The following is a 27,773-nucleotide window of genomic DNA, read 5'->3' as shown; positions in this document are numbered from 1 at the left end:
TTCGTATAAATTCGACTAAAACGTCCATAATATCCCACAGTTTTTTTTTGTTTATCTTAAAAGTAACAAAAATATATTATTAAATAAAGAAAGTCTCCGAGTACAACACGAAATATATAACTCGAATTTTCCCAACTCCAAGAATTTGTTAATCAAAATGGTTTTATTGACAACAAAGGGTATAAATACAGGTAAAAAATTCTTTAACTCAAATGTTGTTGGTAGCAGATGATGATGATTTGTGACTTTAAAGGGTCCGATCAATCTTGTAATACCCTTTACAACGGCTTACTTACAATGAGAATCGCTTCGGCGCACAACTTTAAATTTATTTAGGAAAATATTCAGCGCGTTGCGACTTAAATGTGGGTGTTACATAGGTGGATGCACATAATGCGGTATGTGGTGTGTATTTACATTTAACTGGGCGACAAAGGGAAACAATATCGCGTGTCCGTTCGGTCAGCTCGCTTGCCATCGCACCAGAAATTGAGCATATATATTTTGTATGTATATTGTCTCATTGAACAGGTCGTATCAAAAATAAATGGCAGAACCCAAAACGAACTCAAACCCATAAAAATCTCCTTCTTCATCCCAGAGAGGTGGTATCAGTTCCGATGACAGACTTGGACTTGGAGTTTAGACTTCGCGATAGAATGCACTTTCTACAGCATGCCGAAACCCTTCGAGTAGTTAATGGCCTTCATCAGGCGCTCCTCCAACTTCTCGCGATTGCTATACTCCGGCAGGAGCAGTACGTTGAAGCAGGTGTGCGAGGTAGGCAGCCGGTCGCTATCAGGACCGTGTCGTGTGATTAGCAGCCTCAGGCACTTCAGCCCGCCTACCGGAACACGCGCCGATCCTGTGGTAAACTCAAGAAGCTTGCGTTTCGACTCGTTGGGCATGGCATGCACGATGCTCCAGAAATCCTGAATAATCTGCGTCTCGTCTGTGTAGCCGCCCTCGTACTCCGTCGAGAGCTCCAGTTCCACGAAGTCGAACTCCTGAAAATGAATTACAAATTTATCAATTTAGAGCCTTGTGAATATTGATAACAATATATAGCTACTTACGCGACTGCCGCAGACTAGCATCTCGATCTCTTCAGGCCGGAAAAGAAGCTTCAGTGGCGACTCATCCGTGACCATTTCGAAGCCCTTGCGGAAGGCATTAAACTGCTGCTGGATGTTCGTGTTCAGCAGGAAGTCACTATACAAGTTCACGAACAGCAGCTTGTTGTGCTGTCCCACCAACACCTCCTTTCCATTTGGCACCAGCTCGTGCTCCACCATCTCCCCAAACACGTTGCTATAGCTAATCTTGAAGGTCTGGTCGAATACCTCTTCCATATCCTGACCTTGGTAATCCAGCATGGACTTCAGACTCTTGTACAGCGTCGGACTCCAGTCGTTGAGGTCCGCAAAGGTTCCGCAATAGCCCATTAGCTTGCGGTAGACTACCATGGGAAAGTTTACGGCCAGGATCACGTTGTTATAAATCGCCAGCCCTATAATTATCCCTATTAGAGTAAATTGAGCTCCGTTCTCGAAGGGTGTGGCATTGAACCTGAAAATAAGGAAAATGATAAATGATTTGCATTGTTTTTATAGAAAATAAAGAAATTTAGTACCACATATTGTTGGTTTCCTCCTGCTGTATAAACATCCCAAAAGCTGGGTTGAATATCTCCTCCACGATTAGCTGAAAGAACTCTTTGGATACGCCTCCTTCATCGATGCCCTGCTCGCCGACAAACTCCACCACTAGCTGCTTCTTGAGATCCTTCGGATTGCTGATGGCCACCATTTCCAGCTGGGCAAATATACGTAAATTATAAGCATGACTATAAGGACTAAGATCAAATAATAAGAATACGCACCCCGATGAGCGCATCGTTTATGAGCTGGTCTCTGCGCACCGTCAGCTTAAGATCAGGCCGCGGAGTGCCATCCGGACCTTCCTGGCCGAAATTATTGAGAATCGAGTAGAGCGATGTGTAGCGCTCACTGTACATCCTCATCCGGCTGTCGTAGTACAAGGCATCTACCTTTGTCGCTGGCGTGAGGATAAAGCCGTACAGCATGAACGAAAAATAGTTTGTGTGGCCAGATCCTTTTTCGCTCTCCAGCGCCTTGTAGGAGAGGTAGTCGTGGTGCATCTGAATATTTTCGCTGAGCGCCTCGTTGTAGAACTCCTCCAGAGGCACCAGTGGTTTCCGGCAATCGATAGCCGACACCTTTAGTGCCTTCTCTAACTGGTCCTCGGCGAACTTGGGCATGTGCGGGTGCAGCACTGAACTGTAGTCGAACAAGTCGTCCTCCACTGTCGCACTGCCAGATGCGGAGGTGGCCGCCGCTTCCGTTCGATCTTCCAGCGGCACCCGGCAGGAGGGTCTTTCCAGCTCGCTAGCCAAAATGTTTGCATAAAAGACAATCTGGTGGAAGATAAGAGCCGATGAGTTGTCTTAATTTGAAACCATATTGCAGCTTTAATCTGACTATTACCTTTAATACTTTGGTGGCGCTGATAATGGACCCATTCTCACGCATCGACTCCTCGTCTTGGAGCACCTGCACTGTGATCTGCTGCTGGAAGGCGGCCACCAGAGCCTGAAGCTGATCCGAGCAATGGGCCGCCCAGATCCTGGTCAGACGCGCCTGTGCCTGCACTGGCATGGCTGCCGCCGCTTGACACAGCTTTGGCAGCACCCTGTCCAGATAGTCCATGTCTACCACAGTGTTGTCAGCTTTGAAAAATTAAAAAAATTTAAAATTAAAGAACTTTAAAAGTGTAACTTTCTAAACTTACTGTTGGTGGCCAAGTCAAAGCAAATGACCAGACAGTGAATGACCTTCTCCCAGTCGGGTCGCATGTATTGCACCCATTCCGCCAGTTGGATGACGCTGCTAATCAGACTGTCATTGATGGCTCGCGTTCGAGAGCCGAAAAACAGGCGCTGTACGCGGCGTAATCCAGGGAGATCAACCTGCGTGTCGCTGCTTTCCGACGGATCCTCCTCCGCCTTTGCCTCTGTGGGTTGAGCCATGGGCACGTCCTCGTCTTCTTCCTCGGGTTCCGCTTCTGTTTCGACTTCTGCGCCTGCAGAAGCACTTGCTGCTACCTCTTCCGTTTCCGCCTGTTCTTCCACTTGCTGTGTACTGTCCTCGTCTTTGTCGTGCTCTCCTTCTAGAGTTCGTAGCTGCTCTTTGTTTAAAGCCTCCGGTGGATTGGCCAGCAGCTCCTGGAGACTACTAGATGCTGCTGGTTCTGCGCTGCGTATAAAGCTCTTGCTCAGTCTATCCACGCTTGAGAAAACATCGCCGATAGCATGGCAAATCCTGTCGTAACATCTCGCCGTTACACATTGTTCGTAAAGGGCCATTAGGCTGTTAGCATCCAGGCTCTGGACTGTCGGCAGCGTGGGTGTACAAGGTTCCGAGTCGCCTGAAGAGGGTTCAACGGCTCCAAGATCTAAATGTGGCACGCTCTGGACAGGATCTAAACTGGAAACCGCCACTACAACGGCAGCTGGAGTACTCTGAGACTGTCTGCTGGTTGTGGTCGTGGTGCTGGCGGAGGTGATGGTGCTCGTTGAGCTGCCGCTACTGCTGCTACTACTGTCATTCGGCGACAGCATGTCCACATCCTGGGGACTAAGCGGGGGTTTAGTGGATGTTTCAAAGTGTAAAGGGTTATACCAAGGGGGTCAAATAACAAGATATTTGGCTATTTATATACTTGACCAAACAGTTAGACTTTCAGGCGTTAAATTCTGTCTTCTTTCAAGAATTCATATGCAATTTTAGCTTCAACTACAAATTAGTGAATATGCTTTCGTTACTAATTTCACAAATCTTAAGACCAAATAATCTGAAGTAATCCTTAAGTACTCCACATAAGTTAACCTAGCGAATACTACAAATCAGTGACAAACTTTTAATACTCCTATTATATAAGGTAAAATTAAGGTCCGAGATTTGGTGAATGTATTGTAATATTTCTCTTCAACTAAAAAGTCCTATTAGTTAGTATAAATTTGTGGATCTTTTTAAAGAAATCCTATGAAATAAAAGCTGGAAAATTCCGTCTTGGCACAACCCAAATTTTAGGAAAAGATTCCCACCTGCTGGCCGCCGAGGTGGATACCTCGCAGAGCTGTGCATCCTGGGAGAATAGCTGCAGTGCCCTGGCGGCTACCTCGTTGGGCGTCATGGGCGCCACCTTTCCGCTGGACGCACAATTTGCATTGGTGCAATGGGCATTCCCGCAGCCAGATTGTAGTTGGTAGAAGTACCTTTGGATCAAGCTGCGCACCGCCGAACGCTTCATTTCGGGCGTGGCCCGACCGCCCGCCGTTCCAGCTGCAGATCCTGATGCACTGGAGGTCAGAAATACGGATTTAGTTCGTTGTGCTTTAAATAAAATAAGCTATTCACCTGGAAACACTCGGCAGATGCTGCTCCTCTTGGCCGCCGCCTCCGCTCATCTTCGTTGAAATCTGCGCACTTCACGCCCCCACCGCCGCCGACTATTTCTTTGTTTGACAAAGATATTGTGCCTCACGCGCAAAAAAAAAAGGGTGCAAAAAAATCGATGTTGATGTCCCTTTTTTTGTGTCGCTGTGACCTTAAATTCTCTAGTTGCCGCTGCTGTGTAGCTGCTTCTGCCGCTGATGCTGCCTCTGCTGACGGCGCATCGAGCTCTGAATGCCGGCTTACTTATGATATGATATCTACCATATATTTATCAACGATTCATCACAATAATTTGACAATTTTGACTTTAGAACGCAAGTGTTTTTGAAGCGCAGGCAAAGCAATATTGAAAATCATCAGCGGTCAGTGTTGAAAATCTCGCTTTGCACCTGTGTTGGCAATCGCACGAATAAGTATCGTTGCGTGTATCGATAAATTTCAGTTAAATATTAAAAATATATAAAAAGTTTATTTAATATAACTTATAATGCTTTTATAAATTCAAATTACTAAATAACTTAATTTCTCTAGTAGCTTAGGAAATAAGTATTCGTTTTATTTCCATACTTTATTTAAGGTGCTAGTTTTTGAGGAATATTTTTTTTTAGCACTTTTAGACGGGACCCTAAAAAGTTAATGTTTGAAACCGAAAATGGAGCAAAGGCTGTTTATGCTATGACCAAATTGGTTGACTTTACATTATTCAATTTGTACAATTATATTTTATAAAATAATTCAATTTATATTGCTTTAACGAAACGAATCCAATAAGAACTCTATTTGTCTCCAATTAGGCATAAATCACAAAAGGGTAAGCCACTTTATTTCTATTTCACCAAGCATCCTTAAATTGGCTCATTGCATTTCTATTTTATTACGTAAGTATTTATAAGTATATTTGTTTATTTAATTTTCTTATATTAAGCCTTGAATTTATTTAAATTTTCATATTTAAGAAAGCTGTTACCTTTAAGTTGACCAGCTTCGTTTGTGAGAATCATAACTCTTCCACAATGATGATTAATTATATTGAATTTAAATGAGAATTTGGACCATCCATTCTTACAATTTCTACAATCTATATGCAATATTTTTTAAATTTTGCATTATTAGTTTTGGCCTTGTTATGGTGTATTATGGTTTTTAACCAATCCAACGCTTAAATTAATAATTTAATATTTTTGAGGGACCCTACTTATCCCAGGCTCATGTCACTTTTCTTGCATTTCTTACAATCTTGATAACTTGGTACAAACTACCTGTATTTCCCACCTTTGTATCAATATTATGATGAGTTTATTCGGTTGTTCTCAAATTTTATATTAAGTTTATTTTCGATTTTGCAAAGTCTACATTTTGTCTTTATGAATGTTTTATCTAAAGAGAAAAAAGTTCAGACCCCTAAAAAATTATTTTTTTTCGCAACACCGAAAACCTTTACAAAAGCATTTGCAAATACATTTTTGCAACATTTTAACCGTCTGATTTTATTGTGTAAATAAAAAAAATAATAAAAACTAAACTTATGAGTTAGAGCCAACTGCAACATACATTCTACAAAAAATGATTTAATTAGCATTCAGCAAATGGGTTCCTGTTGACTTGAGTAAGATAAACAAATGTAAAAGTATTACAGGTATTAATCATACTTTTCAAAATTTCGATAAAAATATCGACCAGTGTTGCAAAGCACCCACTCTTTTTATCAGCTGTCGACGTTTCTTCGGCAAAAAAAAAAATAACTAAAGCGCAGGAGGAAAATATTGTATTTGTCAACCGGAGACCATGGAATGAGTTAGTCTGACCAGCAGGAGCACCTCAATCCGAGTCCCGAAATGACGGAGCAAGAGGATTTGGCCATCGGCGGAGGCAGTGCATCTACGGGTTCGGGAAACAATTGCCAAAACCAACTGCAGCAATGCGTGCGTGGGAATGTCTCTTGGGAACTTTTGCCAGTGCACCTGCGTTCGGTGCTGCACAACAATCAGCGCGACTACGAGAAGTTCGTCTTTAACTATAGTTTGAAAAATCAGCTGCGATTTAGAGGTAACCTGGCCGCCAAGGTGTTCCGCCGGGAACAGCGTTACTACGAGCTTTTGGTCCAAAAAAGCATCAATGGACTGGGCGCATTTCCCTACCACCTGGCGGATATCATAACCAAGGGTTTGAGAGTCACACCCTTCAACTACTACCTGGATGTTTTGGGTCAGCTTTTGAGAAGCGACAAAAGCTATGACACTTTGCCCAACTTTACGGCCGCCGATTGTCTTCGAGTTTTGGGCATTGGCCGAAATGAGTACCTGGCCCTCATCAGCGATCTGAAAACCCACACGCCACGCTCTTTGATCTTTGGCTCGCGGCCCAATCCGCTGGACTTCCTGCCACGCTTTCCCGTGCGCATTCACATCGAGCCCTGGTGGCGACTGGACATTGGTTATGTCCTAGAAGCGGACATCAGGTATCTATCGCCCGCAGAACGAGGATTACTCGATGATCTGATCGATTTTGGTGCCCAGCCGGCTGGGAAATGCGATCACGAGGTTGTACACAGTCTGTACAAAAAGGGCTTGATCTATTTGGATGTGCCCATCAGCGGGGAGGATAGAATATCCATCCCACCGCTGCGAAACTTTGTAATGAACCGGGTAAGCGGCGATTACTTTGAGAATCTGTTGTACAAGATTTTTGTCAGTGCCGATGAGCAAATGACCATCGCCGAGCTGGCGCACATGCTGCAACTGGAGCTGGATAGCGTTAAGCATGCCATTTCGTTTATCTGCCGTCTGGGCTTTGCCCACCGCAAACAGGATCAGCTTAATCAGCCAAATCATTCCAGCTGGGAGGGTTACAACCAGCAGCAGTCTCCCGAAACGCCACAGATCACACCGCTGAATTACAACCTACATGCTAGTAGCAGCTTTGAATTCGACCAGAGTCCCAAGTCGCCAAAGACACCAAAGGAAAGGGAGAAGGACAAGGATAAGGACAGCAGTTCCATAGGCTATCTCTCGTCGGATGGCAACACCAGTGACTTCAGCTTTGCCAATCTAAATACCACGCCCCAGGAAAGGATGAACAACAGCGACGAACAGGAGCTGAGTTCGGAGCTAGAACCAGAAGACTTGACTACCACGAAACAGGCTGCTCCTTCAGCAATTGCTCTGCCAAAAAGCGGAAAGAGGGTGGGCTTTCTGTTCGACTCCACGCTCACCGCATTTCTGATGATGGGCAACCTTTCACCCGGCTTGAAGAACCACGCTGTAACCATGTTCGAAGTGGGCAAGTTGTGCGAGGAGAGCCTGGACAGCTTTCTGGCCGAACTGGAGCAGGTTTCACTTCTGGATGCAGAGGGCGAGGGTGATGTCTCCCGCTACTTTGCTCATGCCGTCATTCTGCGCTCTACCATTTGCTCACTTCGACACTTGCTGCCAGGCGGGTTGGATTTGCTGCGATTGGAATGCCTGGAGGGCTTGGATCGGCAGACAAGAGATCGCGTTCTGGAGAAGAAGTACAAGTTTATCATTGCCGCCTCGCCACTGACGGCGTCGCTTAGTCACACATTCAGCATTCCCTATTTTGGCCAATTTCTGCGAAGCTCTGATGTGGCGCCCATGTGGAGCAAGCTTTTTTACAACCATATCACTGGTAAACAATTTATTAATATTATCACATTAACTACATTGTAACAGCTCAATATATTTAGGTTATGGACCGCCCAGTTTGCTGCTTTGCCGAGGAACTATTCTGAAGACCTTGCCGCGCCTATTTTTGGGTTATGGAAAACTGCTGGTAAACATCCTTCATTCCGATTCGTATGTTCTCAACTCGGAGAATTTCCGCAACCTAAACGATCAGCTCAAGAACGGTTGTGTGCTGCTCCAGGGTTATGGAATCCGCACAGCCGGCGTCCTCCACTACGAGTCATTTCCGTTCCAGGCGGCGGACACGCGCCAAGCCAAGTGGGCCGCCCATCGAGCCGTACGCAAACTGTCCAACCTTTTGGACCTGCGCCAGCAGTGCGGCTATATAACATTCCTGAACACTGGGGTGCCTGATCTCGGTTGCGAGGAGTACGAGTTACAGGTGCGATTGAAGCCGGCGCAGCGCCAGAAGCGCTCCTCGATTGCAGCCCCCAGCAAACCGAACCATGTGCCAACCAACGAGGTGACCAGCTTTCAGTTAAAGAGCCCCGATGAAAACCACTTTGCGGCCTCGCCAGAACATGGTCCTGCAAATGAGTTCACCTCGCCGGATTGCAGTCAAGTGCTGGCCAGCGAGTTGGCCAAGTGCAGTAGTCGTGCGGATCTGGTATCGCAGAGTTCCGTGGAGATACCAATGGCTCTGGAGGAGATCGCGCAGGCGACAAATGATGAGGAGGTACAAGAGGATGTCACTGAGGAGTGGACCCTGCTGGACGTTAGTTTTGGCGTTCCACTGTTCGATGTGGATACCAATACGAGGATTTGCGAGCAGTTGGTCCAGAGGCTCTGCAGCGATGCCAATTTGGAGGCCTTGCCTTCGTCCGCCAGCCAGGCGCAGGTTCTTTTCTTGAATTTCGTACAGCAGTGCATGTACTTAGAGGACGATCCGGCCAGGCAACCTGTGCAGGCCATCAGGCCACTTCCTCATCCCAGGATCAACCTGGCCTTCGAGAATGGACACGTGGGCCACTGGAACGGGCGCTAAGTGCGTGGCCTCAATGCATTCCACGAGTATTTCGTATTCCGTTTACTTTCCCAGTTACTTATCAGTTTGTGTATAGTTGGCTGACCGATTTATAAGCAAACAGATTTATATTTATATATACGTATATATAACCGCTACCGCAGTCACATATGCTATCCATCAGCCAAGTCAGCATCGCAGTCTAAAAGTTTGCGTTCGTTTTTTTATTAGTTTTGTAAGCTCCCTATGGAGACAGAAAGATAAAGATTGGCTTTGTGCCCTCCAACCATATACACATGCATAGCTAACATACCTATACAAATAATCTTGTATGTCTGAATAAATGCAATTTTAAAACTTAGAACTTTGTTGTATCTCGAATAAAACACATGCTAATTAATGGGAAGTTTGGTTTTAGAAAGTTTGTAGTTTCATTTGACTCAGAAATGGATAAAACAGACTTATCAACATTTTCCAGATGTTATCTACTGATAACTATAAAAATCATAAGAAGCGAGATTATTTTTTATTAGTTTAAATAAATATTTATATTAATCTCAACCAATCCTCATCCTTAATTACTTTCCCGATCGCACCATGTTCATTTTGTAGGTCAGATTAAATGTTTAGTATAATTTCCTTTTAGATAATACGTATCTTGTATTCAGCAAATCATTATAAATTATAAATTTATTCAACGACTTGTGAAGAAAAAAAATTATAATTATCTAAGGAAAGGATATTTTAAATAGTTAATTATTTAAATCAAAATACCGTTACTTTTTGCCAGCCCTGAGTTATCAACCATGGTTTTAATCCGTTTTAAGAGCACGGTCACACTGAGTCTGATTGGCACAACAAACGAAAAAGTTTGCAATTCCAGGCGCTGTTTTTTGTTGCTTCGTCCAGCAAGTAAATAATTCTCTACGAAACCAATTAATTCTGTAGATAAAAAGTGCAGTTGAGCGAGCTAAAAATAATCAAATCGAAATAGTGAAAAGTGAAAAATAAGCTGTGAAAAGCGAACGCGAAACAAGTGCACGAATTAGGGGGCGAGAAAAAAATTGATGGGGCAGTAAATGCCAATACAAAATTGGAAGAGAGAGGGAGGAAAAAATGAGAGAGCGCGCATTGTATGCTCTCTTTTGTTATCATTTGCGCGGCAATTGTTATTGTTTCTGACAATTAACAACTGTCCAGTCTTAAGTATCAACTTTTTGTGAATTCTCGATATTAAAATTAATAATATAAGTTAGTACACCTGTTCGCGCGAAAAGCGAGAGTAATCGCAAGTGTTCAATTTAAAAATAGCGTTAACGTCGCCATTTGAAGGCCACCTGTCGAGTGCACTGCCTGCGGATATTTGTGCTCAGTGAAGCGTGAATCTGCAGAAAGCGATTCATTCGTTGAATTATCTGATTTGTGTATTGTGTTCTGGTCTGTGTTATTTAACGGGTTAATTAGCTTCTGGCCAGGCCAAAACAATCAATGCGGAGAGCCAAGTAGAGTCAGAGACAGAGAGAGAGAGACAAATAAAAAGAGGGCTGCCATCTCTCTGGTTTCTGGCTCTGGCTTATAAATGGTCCTCAAATAATTTTGTTGAATACAAAATCAGGTGTTGGATTCTATAATGAAAACTATCTGTATTTATTTTAGTCTTGGCATTGACTGCTTATACTTTTTAAAAGAAAAGTTCAATTTCGTAAGGCAAAGTGACAACCCTGAAGTGCTCTGGCAACTCCCAGCTGTTTTTCGTAGAGCTGCCAACTAAGCTATTATGAACCTAAGTCACTCTATTGTAAAGTAAGGAAAACCGCTAATAGTTAAGTTGCTGTATATGTATGTACATTTCGCAAATTTTGTACATCTTTTGAAAACAAATACAATTACTGCTCACCGCGAGTAAACTTTTTTGTTGTTGGCTCCAAGTATATAAATTCGAAACCAATATAGGAAACCGAGTAAAACCCCTAAATGTGACAAAAATTAAAAACCCTGTAAACTTTTGTATTCCTTTTTTTATTATGATTTCATCTTTATTTGTTTTCGTATACTTAATAATTTATTTTTACAATAAAAATTTATCTTTGCATTGTGTCTGTTGGCCATCTTTCAAATACAACTTAAGCTTTTTAACAGCCAGATTTAGCTAACCGTGAAAACAATAGACGTTAACACTGGTGCTCGCTCTCCGTCACTCTCTCTCTCTCTCGGGCGCGACGTCACTTTTGGCCAGGCCAACCGAACTCACGCACACCTGCGACGCTCATTCTTGACTGAATTGCCGTGAGTAAGCGTTGGTATGAAAAACGAGCGCGTGTCGCGAATCGGAAAATCGAGACAAAGATAAAGAAAAGTTCATTATCAAATGCATAAAGAACAACGGAAAAATAAAGCCGCTGAATAAGTGAAAACCGAAAGGGAAATGCTAGTGAAAATTACAACCGGACCCTGCCCTTGAAAGTGTGTATGTGTTGGCCGCAAGTGTCTGCGCCTTTGTGTGCGTATGTGTGCGTGTGCCTCCAAAAGTGTTCAATGTAAAAATAAAATATCCGATTAGGTTTTTTTTCGAGCACAACAAAAGCAACCTTGAAAAGACAGCCAAGAATCTGCCTTTCTGCTTTTCGGCTATTTTTACGCGTTTGGAAATGCCCGAATAGTTTTCCAAGTGTCCAATCGGAAAACACACGTCGCGCAATTGGAAATTCCTTGGCCATTTACCTATTCAACATGTCTCAGTGTTTCCGTTTCCATTTGGGGCGTGATTACGCATCCTTAAGCCAAAGTGTTTTTCAGTTCTTTAATTTACATTTGCGGTCAAAATAATAGTTGAATTCAGTTTGGTTTAACTCGGATTTAAAGTTGTAATATTATCAGATTTTTTTACAGTCCGAGGAAATAAATTAAAAGAGTTTTAAAAGCGTTGTCAGCATATGTACATAAAAATAATAGCAGTGACGCAATTTTAAATGCCTAAAAAAACAATAAATAATTTACATCTTTCTTTTCCTATAACACCGACTAAAAATTTGATTGAGATTTTCTAAATGTATTAAAAATATTTTTAAATGTAGTAGGTTTTTCATCTTGAACATCTTTTTTTTATCATGCTACAAAGTTAAAAAGTAATATTTTAAGAAATGTTCTTATCTGGTAGTAAACCTACGACAACCACAATTATTCTGACCGCATCTAAATGTAATTTTCACACCTCCGTTCGTCAGGTAAAAAGCAACCCACTGGAATTCACTTCACGCACAAAACGACATTAGAACGCAGCAGGATGTGGAAAGTGTAGTAGAAAAGGCAGCAGACAACACGCAACGAAGGGCGGAAAACGTGGAAATGACTAGCTAATTAATTAGCTAAGTAGGCAAAGAAAAGCGGCGAAAAAGGTGTACCTTCTAAACCAACAATAAATTCCGATTTGTTGAAAAATTTATACCCAGCCAAGGCTTAAAATGACATCATACGCAAATGACACAACGGGCGCAGCAACAACCACAGCAACATCAGCCGCAGCAGCAGCAGCATCAGCTGGCGCAGTAGGAGCCGCAACAACAGTAGGCACCGCCCCCCAATCAGCTGTGGGGGGCGTGGCCACTGCAGCTGATTCATCCAAAGTCAAGAGCCGCGACAATTTGTCCATTAGCCGTACAATATATGGCGACGAAGATGGCAATAGTAGCGATGGACGCGAGAAGGCCGACACCACGCCGGAAAATATCAAGAAAATCGCCGAAATCATGGACAGTCCGAATGGCACGACCTCGGCCAACTCGCCCATCCCCTCCCCCCGACACGTGCAACTCAGGAATCCAATGAATCCCGGCTACGTGGGCCTCGGGGCCGCCATCGACATCGACGAGTCCTGCGGCAAGTTCTGTCTTGGCAAGCCGCCACCATCGCCGGCCGAGAAAGGTGAGATATCCCAAGTACAGGCTTACTTCGCAAATATAACTCCACCCAGGGTGCATTTTTGGGTAAAAATTTCAATATACCCTTATTAACTAGCACTAGATAGCCATCAGAAACTATTATTTTTTAAAAAAAATTTGAATAACCCTTGATAATCAATATCTATAAATCACTATAATTGATCAAATATCAGATATTTAACTAAGCAATATATATATTTTTTTAAAACTTTAAGAAGTTATTTTAAAGCATTATTTGTGAAAGGAAGAATATACTTCAAAATCATGGCTTTCAAAAGTCATTTATCATTTCCTTTGAAGGTTTTTCTATACTTTGAGAAACTTGTAATCTCTAATAGGAGTTTTTACATATCTTTAAGAGAATTTAATTTTTTATTTTTAATTAATAACCGATACCTGAAATGACAGTTCGAGTACCGAAAATTTAAACGATGGATGTTTAAGTTACAGAAGTTCGACTGTATAAGTAAAAGATAGCAGCAACCGCAAAGCCGGCGACAATTAATGGCTAATTTAACCATAGTGTTGTTGCTCTGGCTTTTGTTGTTCCAGGTTGTGGCTTGTCTTTGCCTTTTTTTTCTTTTGTTAATTTGAATTTTTAATGAAGTTATTTTGTGCGAGTCTCTGGCCACGACTAAGCGCAAATATTTATTGCAATAGTCATGCCTGGCACTCTCAAAGCACACCGAAACACACACCCTCATACACACCTCGTTTATGTTGTTGTTCAGATTGGCACAGTGGGCCGAGTTAGGTTGAAAAGCAAGTTCTTACTTCTGGTTTCGAGAAAGTGGAACGGGATCAATAGCCTGCGAAAGCGGCAAGTGACATCAGCTTGCGGGCTCTTTTATATTTATGGCCCTATGGCACCAAACTAAGAAGTTGCCAATCTTGAAATGTGCGAATATATTCTTCTCCTTTTTGGAAAGTCCGGAAATTCTGATTTCAAGTTTTTTTTAATTGCGCTTCTGCTGAAATGGCAAAGCGCTATTGCAAACATGAAATAACCGAGGAAAAAATCAATAGATTTTATAGTTTTCTATTTGAAATTATCAGGATAAACTATGGAGAAAATTCCTATATCTTGTTTTAAGTTTATCATCATCTAAATGAGTTTTTCTCATACACTAAATAAAAGAAAAATAAAAATGTCTATTTCGAAAGCAAAGAATAAAAGATTTAGACTGTTTATTTTCATGAGTTGGATGTTTACATGTGTAAAAAAAATTTATTGATTTATCTGTTTCTATTATTCTTCGCTTTTGTATTGGTTGAGACTCAGTCGTTTCTAATTATTTTCTGTAAAACATGGTTTTGGCTATTATCCAAAATTAAAATTCAAAGGAGCAACACATTTCAGTAAAAATTTCAGCAGACTACTTTAAAACTTCAACAACAGTTCTTAAAGAAGACAAAAGGCATTATAAATATTATGTTTTTCAATGCAAATTCCCGAACAAGGCATTTGTTAAGGGTAAACAACTTTCGTAGTTGATTTAAAAATATAACCAAAAACATATTTTTACAATTAAACAGCAGATTGCCTACCCGAGTTTTATTTACGTTTTCATTGAACTGTTTGCGCATATGTGTGCTGCATTCCTTTGTTTTTAATGAAATGATTCTGGTTAATATTGGCAAACCTGACATAAAAAAGTAACCTGGATCGGATCGCAGTAACCTCCGATCGATCAACGCCCGCAGCTGCTGCTGAGTCATTCACTTCCACTTTAAGCTACTCAGTCACAAATCTGTTTCACTTTTTGAATTTTTTATTTTGCCAATGAGTTGCGTGCAAGGAATGAAAATGTGTGAGATAATGACGCCGACGGCGACTGCTATAATTGTGTAAGATTTGGCAAGCTCTGCGAAAAGAAACCAAAACTGATAAACATTGTGAAATGGGAGATTTATGAAAAACAAATCAGCGCACTTGACGGAAGGGGTAATCGAGCGGATGGGCCTGGGAATTTAGTTTCTGATTCTGGTACTTGAATAATGGCCATAAAATACTTGACAATAAGAGACGAAGTGTTGGCCAACTCTGCGTAGAGGGTATTATGTCACCCGCTCAACTGATTCACTGTATCGGAATGTCTCAGCGTATTTGAAAGTGTTACATTTTAAAGTGTGGTTGAGATATATCAAAAAAATTATCTCCGAGACAATGTTTTTATTTATTTTTTTAAAAAACGAATAAACCGTTAATTTTGCACTTCTTATTAATAAACAATGCACAATGCTTATAATGTATTCATACATATTATCTCTCTGGTCACGTGCAACATAAGTTCTAGAAACAATTTGTATTCTTTTTAGCTCATATAGCTACACATACCAATCAAATATAAATTTGAGGCATTAATTCTTGGCAAACACCCAAGAATCAAACAGATTCAGAACAAATCTCTTGGTGTTGGCCTTGTTCCCAAATTGATAATGTTTTGGGCATGCTTAATTATTTGTATTATTCAATTTGTATTCTTTTTTAATAACCCATCAAGAAATGTCTTCGAAATATTTCAAAAATGTTGTATTAATATAAAACAGTCACAAAGAATAAATATCTTAATATTATCTATGATTGATGAACATTTTGAATATTTTAAGGACAGGGACCTATAAGACTTCAAGATGTTTTTGAGAGTTTAAAATACGTTTAATAATTTTCTGTCAAATAATGAGATTCAAAATCACATTGGACTACTTCCCATCAATTTTCTTCTTCAACTCGAGCACCACAATATCTCAAGTATATATTTTAATGCCCCGTAAACGACAAACAATCGACGATAGATAATAAGGCGCAACAAATGGCCGCCAGTCGATGACCTCATTCGCAGATGACAGATGATGATGATCACCGATGGCTTTCTCTGGTGTCGCCGTGCGGCAAAGAAATATAAATAAATTGTTAATAACATTTATTTAAATGTGAGAACTTAACCCACTCGAAAGGCAAGAAAATCAAACCAAATGAATTGGGTAACCAAAGACTGCGAACCGAAATTATATGTCTGATTGATCGGTGATGACGTAAGCTCATAATGCAATTAGCGAAACCAATTTGAAACCAATTGACCAGCGTGAGAGAATTCGTGATCGATTTCCGCTTTGCATTCGCCTGATTATCTTAGACTGCACATTTGCAAACCGAAATTTGGTAACACTCGGAACTATGTTTAGGGAAAAGTAAATGATCAAAAATCAGCGGGCGGTCATACAATTTCCTCTGCTCGACTTTCCCAAACGAAAAAAAAAAAAACAAAACAAAAGCAGCTAACTGACCGACAAAAAAAGGGAAATATATATATATATATATATATTTTGCACTCCAACAGTATTTTGTTAAATTTATTGCGAAAGTAAAAGCGACTACACAACGGCTACCAAATAAAACCCAACAAAAGACTTTTGAACGAGCTCTACTACACGCGGCAATGGCAATAGTAATAATAATGGCAATAACACAATAATACCCGACATTTGTGTGTTGTGCCAACAGTTTTCAATTGTTGGCCCATAGAAAGATCGTCGGCAGGGAAGCAGTGGGGGAAGTGGGGGGATTCGGAACGGGGGACCCGCCGATAACTCGATAGAAGACATTTTATGGCCATGCACAGTGGGCAGCGTAATTACCGTTAGTGAGTCGTTACCTATTGTGGTCTATTGTCTATCGGTGATTGCTCCGCTCTTTGGAAGGGGAAATATTTCCTGCCAAATTAGATTGCAAATTTTGCTATCCAACAAGCGAATAATGTCGTTCTAGATTCATGCCAAATTGCAACTTCCTTAATACATTCCTATACGAAAATGCCCTTGTGAAGTGAAATATTCCTTATGATTTCTTATAGCTTACCATAAAGATGAGAATACCATATAAAGAGCAATTTAATAACCCGTTGGTTATAATATGGGGTTTGAAGCCATCTGTGCTCCATTTATTGCTTACAATAGACCACATTGTTTTGTGACTTAATGACAAATAAATGCATCTATAACTTGAAGTTAAAGAACAAGCTCTATTTCCTTCAAAAATTAGAGATCAGTTTTAGTGCAAGCTTTAGATGCATTTTAAAAAATAAATGTTTTATTCCATTCAATGTCTGAGAGAAAAAATAAAATAGAATGCATAAAAGATAAGCTTATTTAAAAGGTACTGCGGTTGTTAAATTAAAAAGCAAACAATCACTGTGTAAATAAAAACAAATTGTGGAAATCTGAGCTAAATTTCACATTCGTATTTATGGGAAATTGAGAACAAAGAAAATATGCACATTTTTCCTTTATGATTCCGATTAAGCAGCTGCGTTTGAGGTTGATATCTGAGAATCTCGTTGGGGTATAATTACAGTATTAAATTAAATTGTGCCAATCAAAAATGAGTAAGCTTAATGCGGAACCATTTCTTGCTACTTATTAAACTAATAACATCTTCCATTTAAATACTGCAATTTTCTGCGAAGATGAACAAGATGCTAAACATTAATTATAATTTTATGACTAATAGTTATTTTGATATACACAAGAGTTCTCAATGAAGAAGATATCATTAACTTCACACCCAACAATAAACATTATCACCTTGACTCCTTATTTAATTGCCCATCTGCATAATATTATTGAATGCCAAAAAATATATATTGGTCGTGACCAAAAACTTGTTCAAAATAAGGCTGTGAAATCTATGGTAAATATGGATATGGATTTGAAACATATTTCCATGGCTAGCGAAACGGAAGTTCCATGGCCAGCAAAGTTTGGCAGAGCGTAAAAGTTTTGTGGGTCTGGCCCGTGGAACAACACCCCCCTCCCCCCTCGAAAAATAACCTGCAATTGACCGAAATCACCGAACTCTAACCTTCACTTTCCGGGCAGCCGACCGCCTTATATAGCGTACGTGTAGAAGCTACCCATCCATAGATCACGATTCTGAGAGGCGGCGGCCCCCTAGATGGTCTCCCACCTCTATTGCTCCACTCGGTGTATGTGCTTGTGCCACTTCGCGTGGCAGAGCTGAAAGCAAATTGTTTGATTTTCTTTTTGCCCGTGCTTTGGCCGCGGAAATGTATAGAAATTGTTTGCGGAAGCGGTGAGGGATCTCCTCGAGCTGCAGGTGGGCATCCCGGGGCCCTTGAATAGGGTGAACTTGCTAGAAAGCTATAGCTTCATATTGTCATCCGGGATGGTGCTTGATTACATGTTTCCTTATTTGTCTTGAAGCTGAAATAGCCATATCACTGATGTTACTCAATTGTCTAAGATTTGGTGTTGTTTTGTTTTTTTATGATTCACAATCAATTTGTAGGTGTTTCTTATATTTGTCAAAAAAATATTCAAATTATCCTTATAAGGCTTACAAACAAATATGATTTAATTAATTAATTTTTCTTTTCTCTAAATATACATATATGGTAAATGAGTTTGTTAATTGGTGTTAAGTGTGATGGTTAACACAAACTTACAAATACAAAACTAAAAAATTTAAAACTTACTTAATTTTCTAAGATTTGTTTTAACAAAGTTTTTAAATAAGAAACAGTTTGCTAATGCCGAAAATTTGGTATTTCTTTTTTCTTAATAATAAAATACGTATTTGATTTTGAAGCACTTGAAAATGGTATATAAAATGAAATATTTGTTTCTAAAGAATTTGTGGTCATCATTCTTATGATATTCGGTTTAAAATTTATTAATTCAAATAGTTTTCTTGAATATAAGAAAAACATTTTATATGAGTCAATACATTTTATAATAATTAAGCAACGATTATAATCAATTTAAAATAAGTCTATTCTGCCATAAAATCAGAGCCGGTCCTGAATTTCTCCACTTTTCTATCTCTTTTCTCGTCCGCTTGCCACTTCAGTTGCGATCAGTTGAGTTCAGTTTAATTTACGCCAGCAGCTTAGTTTCGTTTTCACCGCTTAAACGCTAATAATAAAAAAAAATAATAATAACTGTAAATAAATGCTAATTTAATTGTGTGTATGTTTGCTTCTTTTCTGTTCCATTGCAGCGGCGGCACAAAGCAGAGCGAACCATCAACATGGCACTCCAGCCGGCAACAGCTACTCCAACACCAACCATAAATCCGCTGCCGATGAGGAGGAGAACTCGAGCGAGTCGAATGCAACCACGAAAGCGGCGCTAGCCTTCACCATTGATCATTTCGATGCCTCGGAGAACGATTCTGCGGCTCAGGCGGCGCGCTACAAGAACATGATGGAGCGTTTCCAGAGTCGCCACAAGCGAGGTGCCTCCATGTCGAAGCTGGAGACGGAAAAGGATAACACCACGACCACCTCGATCAGTGGACGGCAGTCGCAGAGGAGCAGTTTGGATGCAGGCAGCAGTATGGCGGATGATCTATCCTCGCTGACGGCAGCCACGCCCAGTAGCGAACAGGCGCCTCCGGTGCAGGTGAAGATGCGGGTGCGGGACCGCAGTGCGTCCCGGGTGAGAGACGCTTCCAAGCGGCACAGTTGGTCCCCGAGGAGTTCGGCCAATGCGCCGGAACCAAGTGCAGCACCTGCTGCTCCCAGACCCACAAGTCGATCCAAACTGCCACCACCGCCGGCGGCGACCAAGGGAACCTCCAATCTGGTGGCCAATCGCACGACCAACCAGTTCACACCCCGCTCCACCGCCATGCAGTTGGCACTTCGCCAGGTGGAGATGCTCTGTCCACAGCCACCGCTGGCGGATGGCAAACCGCTGGCCGAGAATGATGCAGTCAGCGAAGCGGGCACCTACACCCTCGATGGGGATAACTATACGGAGGAGCAGAAGGATCTCATGAACATCGATAGAAATGGAAAGGGAGCGGGTGCCAAGCAGCGTCCCAAACAATTGCCAGTAAAATCAAACCGGGGAAGCAATGTCCTGGAGGTGAACTACTACCATGAAACGCCACTACAGGAACAGCTACCACAGCAACTGCCAGCTCAAAGGAGCTCAACAGGTCAGGAAACTTGATACAATACGTAGTTGAGATCTTTGTTATAAAGAAATTTTAAGTCTAATCATTTATCAAAGATCTTAAAAAAATAACTATTCTCTTTACGCTTAAATATTAGGATTCCAAGTAGTAATGAAGAAATGTTTGTGAGATTTTATTAAATTTTTTATATTAACATGGAATATCTATAAACTTGTTTACTTATTTTTAACTTAGTAGATACAGCTGAAAAGTTATAAATTAGTTTTTTCCTTCAAAATAAGAATTTTTATTGACTATTTGTTTGATTTATATTACAAAGTTACAAAGATTTTAATTAGTTTAATATTTTTAAATAAGGATTGCAGGTATACTAAAAAGTTTTCTGATTTTCTTTATAAAATGTGTACTGATATCGGTTTATTTTTCGGCAGGTGCCTATCTGGATCAACTAAAGAGTCGCGTGCTGCGTCCGCAGATTCCCGCATCGCCTCCCACTCCTCCATCGCCGGCAGGAGATATGGGCTGCTTTACTAGTGTGACCACCAGCGGAGTGCTGGCCAAACAGCGGGCCTTGGATACCCATCCCAAGCTCACCCGCCACTCGCACAGCTTGTCCACCTCGCAGATCGACAGCTCGGAGTACGTGAGCAATGAGGCTAAACTGCGGCACACACAGGCCTTGTCCGGATCGGCTACGGATCGCCAGAAGGCCGAGTACCGCCTGAATGTGTTCACTACTAGCACCAATCAGCAGCACCAGTTGCCGGAGACACCCACCACGCCCACCCAGAACTCGGAGGCCGCCCTGCTGCAGACGGCGCAGACCAAGCAGGACTGGATCCAGGAGTGGGCCCGCAATGCCCGAGCCAGGAGTCTGGCGCAGGATGTGAGCGGCACAAGCGCCAGCCGCCGGAGGCAGCAGCAACAGCAGCAGGCCCAAGCGCAGGCACAGGTAAGTTTTGGCCAACCGGTTTCGCACGGGATTCGAGCTGCAGACTGTGATAAATGAATTTATGGAAAAATCCCATCTGATTGGTTAAATCTTGTCTGGTTAGTTTGGCACTGAGTGACTCACCTTTAGATTGAATATAGGAGGATCTCACTTATGTATATTTATTACCCAAAGATTCGATTTCATGGTTTATAACCTTAAACACAAAAAATAAATTTTAATGTTTCAAATGTTTGGATTATATTTGTTTTATACAAAACTAATTGATTTCTAGATACTTTAAAAAGAAATGTTTGCTTTTTTTAATCTTTCTTTTAAGCCTTTAATCACAGTCGGATTAAAACTGTATTAGGCGAATTAATTGTGTTATTTATTTTGATTAACAGTAGTGTTTCCATATTAGCCAAGTTAAAATGACGTATAGGTTATTTAGCAAGCGTTGTTTACCTCATCCTATTAACAATTGTAGATTAGATTGCTAATATGATTCATCACAGTCATTTTGCAATCATATTGTTAAACAACTTTGTTAAATCTGAGTGTTTTTTTTTTAAATAACTTCATTGTTCTGAAAGATAAATAAATATTTTTTTCAATAAATAGCTATAAAATAATATCTGAATGAAAAAGTTAAAAACAAGATAAATATTTGGAGTTACTTTATTTAAATATTTAAAAAACCATTTAAAAAGTTAAAGACAAATTAAATATTAGATTAGATTTATTTACAAACAAACTCATTTTTATTGTTGTTTAAACATACATGGGCTTGACATATGATGTAAAATAGGTGGACACTGTTAGCCCGGACATAAACCATTGCGATATTAAAAGTACAATATGAAGCACACTTTTATGGGCAGTGTGAAGATAGGTTAAATATGGTTATTATATTAAATGTTAGAAGTAACTTTGAAAAATAAAAAATATATCAAACCGTGTTAATTTAATACAGCTTAAAATATACAACCAATCATTTTCACCAACTCTGTTCCCTAAGATGGAATTCCATTCCTCATTTATGCTAGTGTAAATGTGCGATTGTTTATGTATTAACAATGGTTTGTTTTACTTTTAGCAACTAATGACACGCAGCTACAATTGCTCGGACACGTGCGGCGACTCCTTGACGGATGACAGCCTGAGTTTGTACAACCAGCAGCGACAGTATGCGGCGGCAGCCAAGCTCAATCGCAATATGGCCGAGCGGTATCGTCTGCTGGGCGACTGTGACTACGCCAGCGATCCGGCGTTGTGCAGCCATGGCGGAGGAGGCGGCGGTCAGATGGTGGAGCCACCCTACAAGCCACCCAAGAGTCCCAGCAAGATTCCATCGCCGCTGCACACGCTGGGACGTGCGCGCAGTGCCAGTCGCCCGCGTCCCCCAACGGATGCCTATTTGGAGCAAACAGCTGCGGCTATTAGTAACCTGCAGCAGTCACTCTCCCGCAGGAGCTCTGTTAAATCCCCAGCTCAGAGTAGTCCTCAGCATAGCTTGGAATCTGGAATGACCGCCGGAGCAGGCGGCGGCTATAGACGATCTCCGCTGCACCGGGTGCTCATGACCAGCAGCATCAACGAGGCGCAGCTGCAGTTGCTCACCAGTGGCGAGTACCTTCTCAAGCAATTGCGTCGCCGGAAGAACTCCCTGGAGTATGATCCTAACCAGGAAGTGGAGCTGGTTGAGCCAGCTGCTGCCCCCTTGTCGCCGCTGCGTCGATCGAGTAGCTTCCAGCAGCAGCAGGGTCAGCATCCAGTGCGTCAGGCGCGTCCTAATTTCCAGAACCTCTACACACCGCCCGCTGCCCGTCACGCCCACGCCTTGAGCACTGTTCACCAGCAGCAGCAACTGAAGAAATCCGCCAGCAGCAACAATTTCGAGCAGGCCTACAGCGACTACGATAATGAGTTGCAGTATTATATAAACGATGAGGATGAAATGGGCACCACTGGGGCTTACTATTCCAGCAACGAAGAAGATGAGGCAGAGGAGAACCATGAAGACGCCCAAGGCTCAGTTCCGCTGAGTAATACGCGCATGAACAAGGCCCTACTGATGCGGATCGAGAGGAGCAAACAAAAGGTGGCTGGATCACAGGCTCCAGCTAAGCCCACATCAGCACCAGCGGGCAAGCTGCATATGGCACAAAGTGGAGCTGGTTTGGTGGCCTGTCCCAACACTCCAGAAATGCCGCGTCGAGGAATTAAGAGTGCGCCGAGGGTGGCTCCAGGATCGGGCAATCGAAACACCCGACAGTCAATGCCCAGGGAAACGAGCCTCAGTCGATTGGCCCAGCAGGTGCCCAGTTCGCTGGCCAATGCCAAAAAGCAGCTGCTGCAAACGGCCAATGCTGGTGTGAACTCCAATTCGAGGGATCAGCGCGTGCAACCCAAATACCTGGACATCTCCAAGTACAAGTCGGCGCAGTCCAATAATTTTCTGCGCAAAAATGACGCCAAAAGTACGCTGAAGCCAGCGGATCAAATGAAACGAAGTCCCAGTGCATCTTCCATGGGTTTGAGTCGCGGCGAGGGAACGCGGGCCAGTAATCGGAGTGTGCGCAGTACTGCCTCCGCGATGAACACCAGCACAACATCTCTAGGTGGCGGAAATCCTGGATCAAGAAACTCGTCTGCTATGCGGCGCGACGCTTCAAGTATAATATTGTTATTTTTTTAACTCCTACAAATGATTGGCTAACATAATCTCCAATTGATTGCAGTGAACAAACAAAAGGAAGCCGAAATGGCCATGTGGAAGCGTCGATCCACCTACGATCCCATGAAGGCAGCCGCCGAGGATCGACGCAGGAAGGAAGAAGCGCGACGTGCTCAAAACGAAGCTCAGCGACAGATTAACGACGAGGCCGATGATATGCCTTTTGAGAGGTAAATTAGACGGTCATTGGATAGATCTTTCATAGCTTTCATAGATAGATCTCTTTAGGTGACCTCCAACGTATTTAACCCAGTTTTTATAGATGATATAGAGATACCAAGTTATTAGACTTCGTTAGATAAATTTATATTATTTAACTTAGAGAAGAAACCACATTTTCTTTTTAATTATTAAGCCAATATTAAGAAAAGGGATGTGAGCTTAAAATATAAACATTTCGACTCTTTTATTCTTACTCTAATAACACTTTCAAATTAAAAAGTATTAAACTTTTTAACAGATCAAGACTGTTTTCCATTGAAGAATTCATTTAGAAGGTATAGATTAATAATACAATTTTATTTTTTAATTCAAGTAAGGCTAAGTATTGCTAACTTGTCCTTCTAGATCGCTCTAGATAAACTTCTAAATTCTTTATACTTAATTTTAACTTAAAATAGTAAAAAGTAAATTAACTTGTATCTAATAGTGTGATTCGTATATGAACAAACATTTTAGATTTAAATCTAAGTCTGAATTTTTATTCGTACACCATTCTATAATTATTTAAAACATACTTTTAATTATCTGAACTTGATTTGTAACCTTTATTTTGGTTCTTTTATTAGCTTAAGGTTGTGGGTAATATCGCGGCTAGAGGTAAAGGTGCGTTATGGAAATAGACAAATATTTTATCTGTAATCCAACAATCTCTCATGACTCACTCCTAGTTGAAATTTTTGATTTATCTTGATTTAATTAAAGTAGTGTCCAAGTAACGAGTTCAGTATTGAATTTGTAACCCAACACCGCCCAGTAATATCGGATGAATAGGAACTAAGTCGTAAATGATCCAGCATTCTGTACTTATGATTTTGCTAATTGATTTCTTCTCTTTTAATTTCTGTACACCCCAAAACACAACACCACCACTACCAATCAACACTACGAAAACAATCCAATAACAATCGGTAGACCATCACGCTCCCACTATCGCCGTGGACAGTTATGACCAACGGATGGTGTGCTAGTTACCGATTTCTGAGCCATCAACCTACACCTAAACATTCAGTTGACTATCTTTCCACGAAACCTAAATAGAAAACCAAATACTTTCCACTACAAAAACATGCCACACGATCTAACACGGTGCAAGCAGCAGCGGCAGCAGCAGATTGTATCACTAGGATCCAATTCTAGTGCCAGATACAATCGCCAAATCGAATCGAACAACGATCATTTTGAGAAGGGATCTATCTCGCGTAGTATCCACAAAAAAAAACGATTTTCCAAAGCAACGACAACTAGAAACAAATATAAAATTACGACAGCCAACCTGCAGACGATTGTGGGGCTATCATTTGCCAATGTAATAGAGAATTCTTCAAGAACCAGTAGTAAATTTACTGTTGAATATTATATGCATAAATATAAATCATTTCGTTGTTGTTCGCCGTTGTGCAATTGTCTCGACCAATTTGTTTGTTCGTCAGTTTGTTAGTTACTTTGCCTTGTGCGGCTTCATTTGATTTTGTTTGGCTGAGCAACGAATTCGACCAATAAAATGCGCTTGAAGATTGAAAACTAACCGCATCAATTCTAAATTTATATTCAAATTATTAGAGAGATTTCTTGAACTGAATATGTTTTCTATTTTTCAAAGAATTTAAATCTAATAAATCTCAATCCGTTTAAGAAATCACTCAATCTGCATCAGTAGCTCATTAGGGAATTTGAAATTGAGGTGATTAACTATTGATTGATGTGAAGTATGAAATTATAAATACAATTGGTATTCAACTAATTTGAATGCTTACTTCGTGTTATAATCATTAAAAAATATTTATAAAATTAATTAGAACTTCTTGTTTCTGTTTATAAGGGACAATCTACAGACAAGACCAATTTCTGTGCTTTTTAAAATATTTTAATTTTGTTAAGTCAAAATCCTAAACCTAAAATTTAGTTGGCACTGATTGTTTTTCATACTTTCACTGAGGCAATTCAAATGTTAAAAGCCCATTATCAATTTCCGAATTTTTCAAAATTATAAAGTCAACCGTTTGCTCTGGCAATTTCAAAAAAAATTCTTCATTACTCTGTAAATTGCTGCAACCCTAACTATTTAACCAACCATATAATAGTACATATTTAGTTAATATTTCTCAAATGGTTTTGTAAAGTGTACAAATGTTTGTCCTGTTTAATGCCTAACCGACATCACATTTAACATGCCACTCCTTAACCAACCTAACCACGAAACCCGCTAACCACACATAAACCAGTCAGTAGAACAAGCTAACACATAGACAATGATTAAAAGCTTTCTTAGAAATCGCTAGAATAAAACTCACCTGAGAACGAGAAAGAACACATCACATACCATCCAAATTGTTTGCATTTCGAAATATGCATATAAAAATATTAATATATTATATTTTTGAAATTAAATTAAATATTAACAAATTGTTTTCCACATACAGTGTCCTGCGCCCAGCCAACAATTTAACCATCACGAGCGGGGGCAACAGCTACAGTCCTCGAAACTCCGTGGAAAACGACGCCTGGACGCTTGGTGAATCCTCCGAGTTTGGGGAATATCCCGATGACTACGATGAAAACGATGAGGTGGAAGGTGATGAGGAGATTGACTACGTAGGCCAGGAATCCGATGAAGTTTTTGAGGCGGAATCCGGCGAGGCTGCGATTCAGGGCACACAGTAGGACAGCAGAAAACAAAACACACAACCAGCCACAGTGATAAATAATTCGATATATACATAACTATATATATATGTATAACATATTGTATTTCTTAGCGATCGATGTTGCGATATAGGCATAATCTTCTCTGAGTTTCATTAATAGATTAGCTGACATAATTTTCCCTTGGCTTATTAAAATGAAGTTTATAATTTGAACACTGATAATCATCGAATAATCCAATAAACTGAATATGTTTAGCGAAAAAAAAGTTACTCACTTCTGATCTGTCCATATGCCATAGCAGAAATGTTTTTAAATGTTCAAACAAATTGTATTGCCTAAATATTTACTCCTGAAATTTCAGTTTAATTTATCAATTCAACACATACACAAAAAAAAGTTGAACAGAAACTGAACAAACCAAAAATAATCAGAAATGAGTTCTATAATTTTTAAATGCTTCTTGGATTGCTAAAAGTGTACAAATATTATTCAACTAAATGGGATATATTTTAAATAGAAATTCTAACAATGTCAGTTATGGTGCAAATGACTTCAATACAAAGAAAAAATACTCAGATGTGACCTAGGCTTAGTGAAGGGCTAGAAATGGAAATTATGTCGGGCCGAAATGACTGCAATCAAGTGCTAAACAAAACAATATAATTTTAAGAATTGCTGACCCAAAACACCGGGAAAACTGACCAAAAGGAATTGATTTGTTTTGTGATCTGAGCTAATTTCAATGCGTTCGATATTCAGACCTTACTTTGCCTAAATACGATTACTGGGAGCTGCCCAAGGAATTATTTTGTTTTCGGTAGGATTTTGTAGTTACTCATGAACTCTTATGTCTGTAGGTTTTTTACATATACATACATATATGCGAACACTCGATGGAAGGTAGCTTACATAACAAATTATAATACGGTCTAGTTTTATATATGCATACAACACACTAGCTGAGTACTTCTTATACAGACGTCTATATATAATATATATAGTACCATATAAATGGAGCAAATGTGGTAGTCGCTTTTAAACCAACTAAATTGTTAAAATATTTGTTCTTTGAAGCAGACAAAATAATGTCAAATATCATACAGTGGTGACGGTGTCCATAATTGCAACTGCTCCCTGGATATTAAATGGATTTGAGTTTATTTTAAAAACTATTGTATTTTTTTGCAGTTGGTATTTTTAAGTAATATCT

The 27,773-nt window shown here is 40.6% G+C and overlaps 3 protein-coding genes across 7 annotated transcripts; 2 read left to right on the top strand and 1 right to left on the bottom strand.

The window, feature by feature from the left end:
• Positions 1–144: 144 nt before the first annotated feature.
• LOC108050461 (ubiquitin-protein ligase E3A) lies at positions 145–4,855 on the bottom strand. Its single transcript, XM_017132160.2, has 8 exons — positions 4,440–4,855; positions 4,127–4,381; positions 2,812–3,656; positions 2,508–2,749; positions 1,883–2,437; positions 1,634–1,815; positions 1,077–1,569; positions 145–1,007 (listed from the first exon to the last, which is right to left on the bottom strand). Exons 1-8 carry the CDS (start codon positions 4,487–4,489, stop codon positions 669–671), a joined length of 2,961 nt encoding a protein of 986 aa, XP_016987649.1. The 5' UTR covers positions 4,490–4,855; the 3' UTR covers positions 145–668.
• Positions 4,856–6,173: 1,318 nt separating this feature from the next.
• On the top strand, positions 6,174–9,504 carry LOC108050462 (protein FAM91A1). The gene is made up of 2 exons (XM_017132161.2): positions 6,174–8,123; positions 8,182–9,504. The coding sequence occupies exons 1-2, from the start codon at positions 6,314–6,316 to the stop codon at positions 9,162–9,164; spliced, it is 2,793 nt and encodes a 930-aa protein (XP_016987650.1). The 5' UTR covers positions 6,174–6,313; the 3' UTR covers positions 9,165–9,504.
• A 463-nt stretch (positions 9,505–9,967) lies between these two features.
• On the top strand, positions 9,968–26,590 carry LOC108050434. 5 transcript variants are annotated; one of them, XR_006417474.1, is made up of 8 exons: positions 11,465–11,606; positions 12,368–13,064; positions 19,101–20,045; positions 20,456–20,976; positions 22,055–23,633; positions 23,700–23,865; positions 24,830–25,251; positions 26,338–26,451. XR_006417474.1 is itself a non-coding variant. In XM_017132122.2 (7 exons), exons 2-7 carry the CDS (start codon positions 12,605–12,607, stop codon positions 26,576–26,578), a joined length of 3,912 nt encoding a protein of 1,303 aa, XP_016987611.2. In that variant the 5' UTR covers positions 9,968–10,055; positions 12,368–12,604; the 3' UTR covers positions 26,579–26,590. The 5 variants fall into 5 exon arrangements, 4 of the variants coding, with proteins under 4 accessions (XP_016987611.2, XP_016987613.2, XP_016987614.2 ...); XM_017132122.2 differs by lacking the exons at positions 11,465–11,606; positions 24,830–25,251 and adding an exon at positions 9,968–10,055 and having other exon boundaries at positions 26,338–26,590; XM_017132124.2 differs by lacking the exons at positions 11,465–11,606; positions 24,830–25,251 and adding an exon at positions 11,245–11,429 and having other exon boundaries at positions 26,338–26,590.
• Positions 26,591–27,773: the final 1,183 nt, after the last annotated feature.

Source organism: Drosophila rhopaloa, unplaced genomic scaffold (assembly GCF_018152115.1).
Source record: "Drosophila rhopaloa isolate 14029-0021.01 unplaced genomic scaffold, ASM1815211v1 contig_163, whole genome shotgun sequence".
NCBI lineage: Eukaryota > Metazoa > Arthropoda > Insecta > Diptera > Drosophilidae > Drosophila > Drosophila rhopaloa.
The sequence above is the reverse complement of the archived record's forward strand: the minus strand, read 5'-3'. Positions and strand labels throughout refer to the sequence as shown.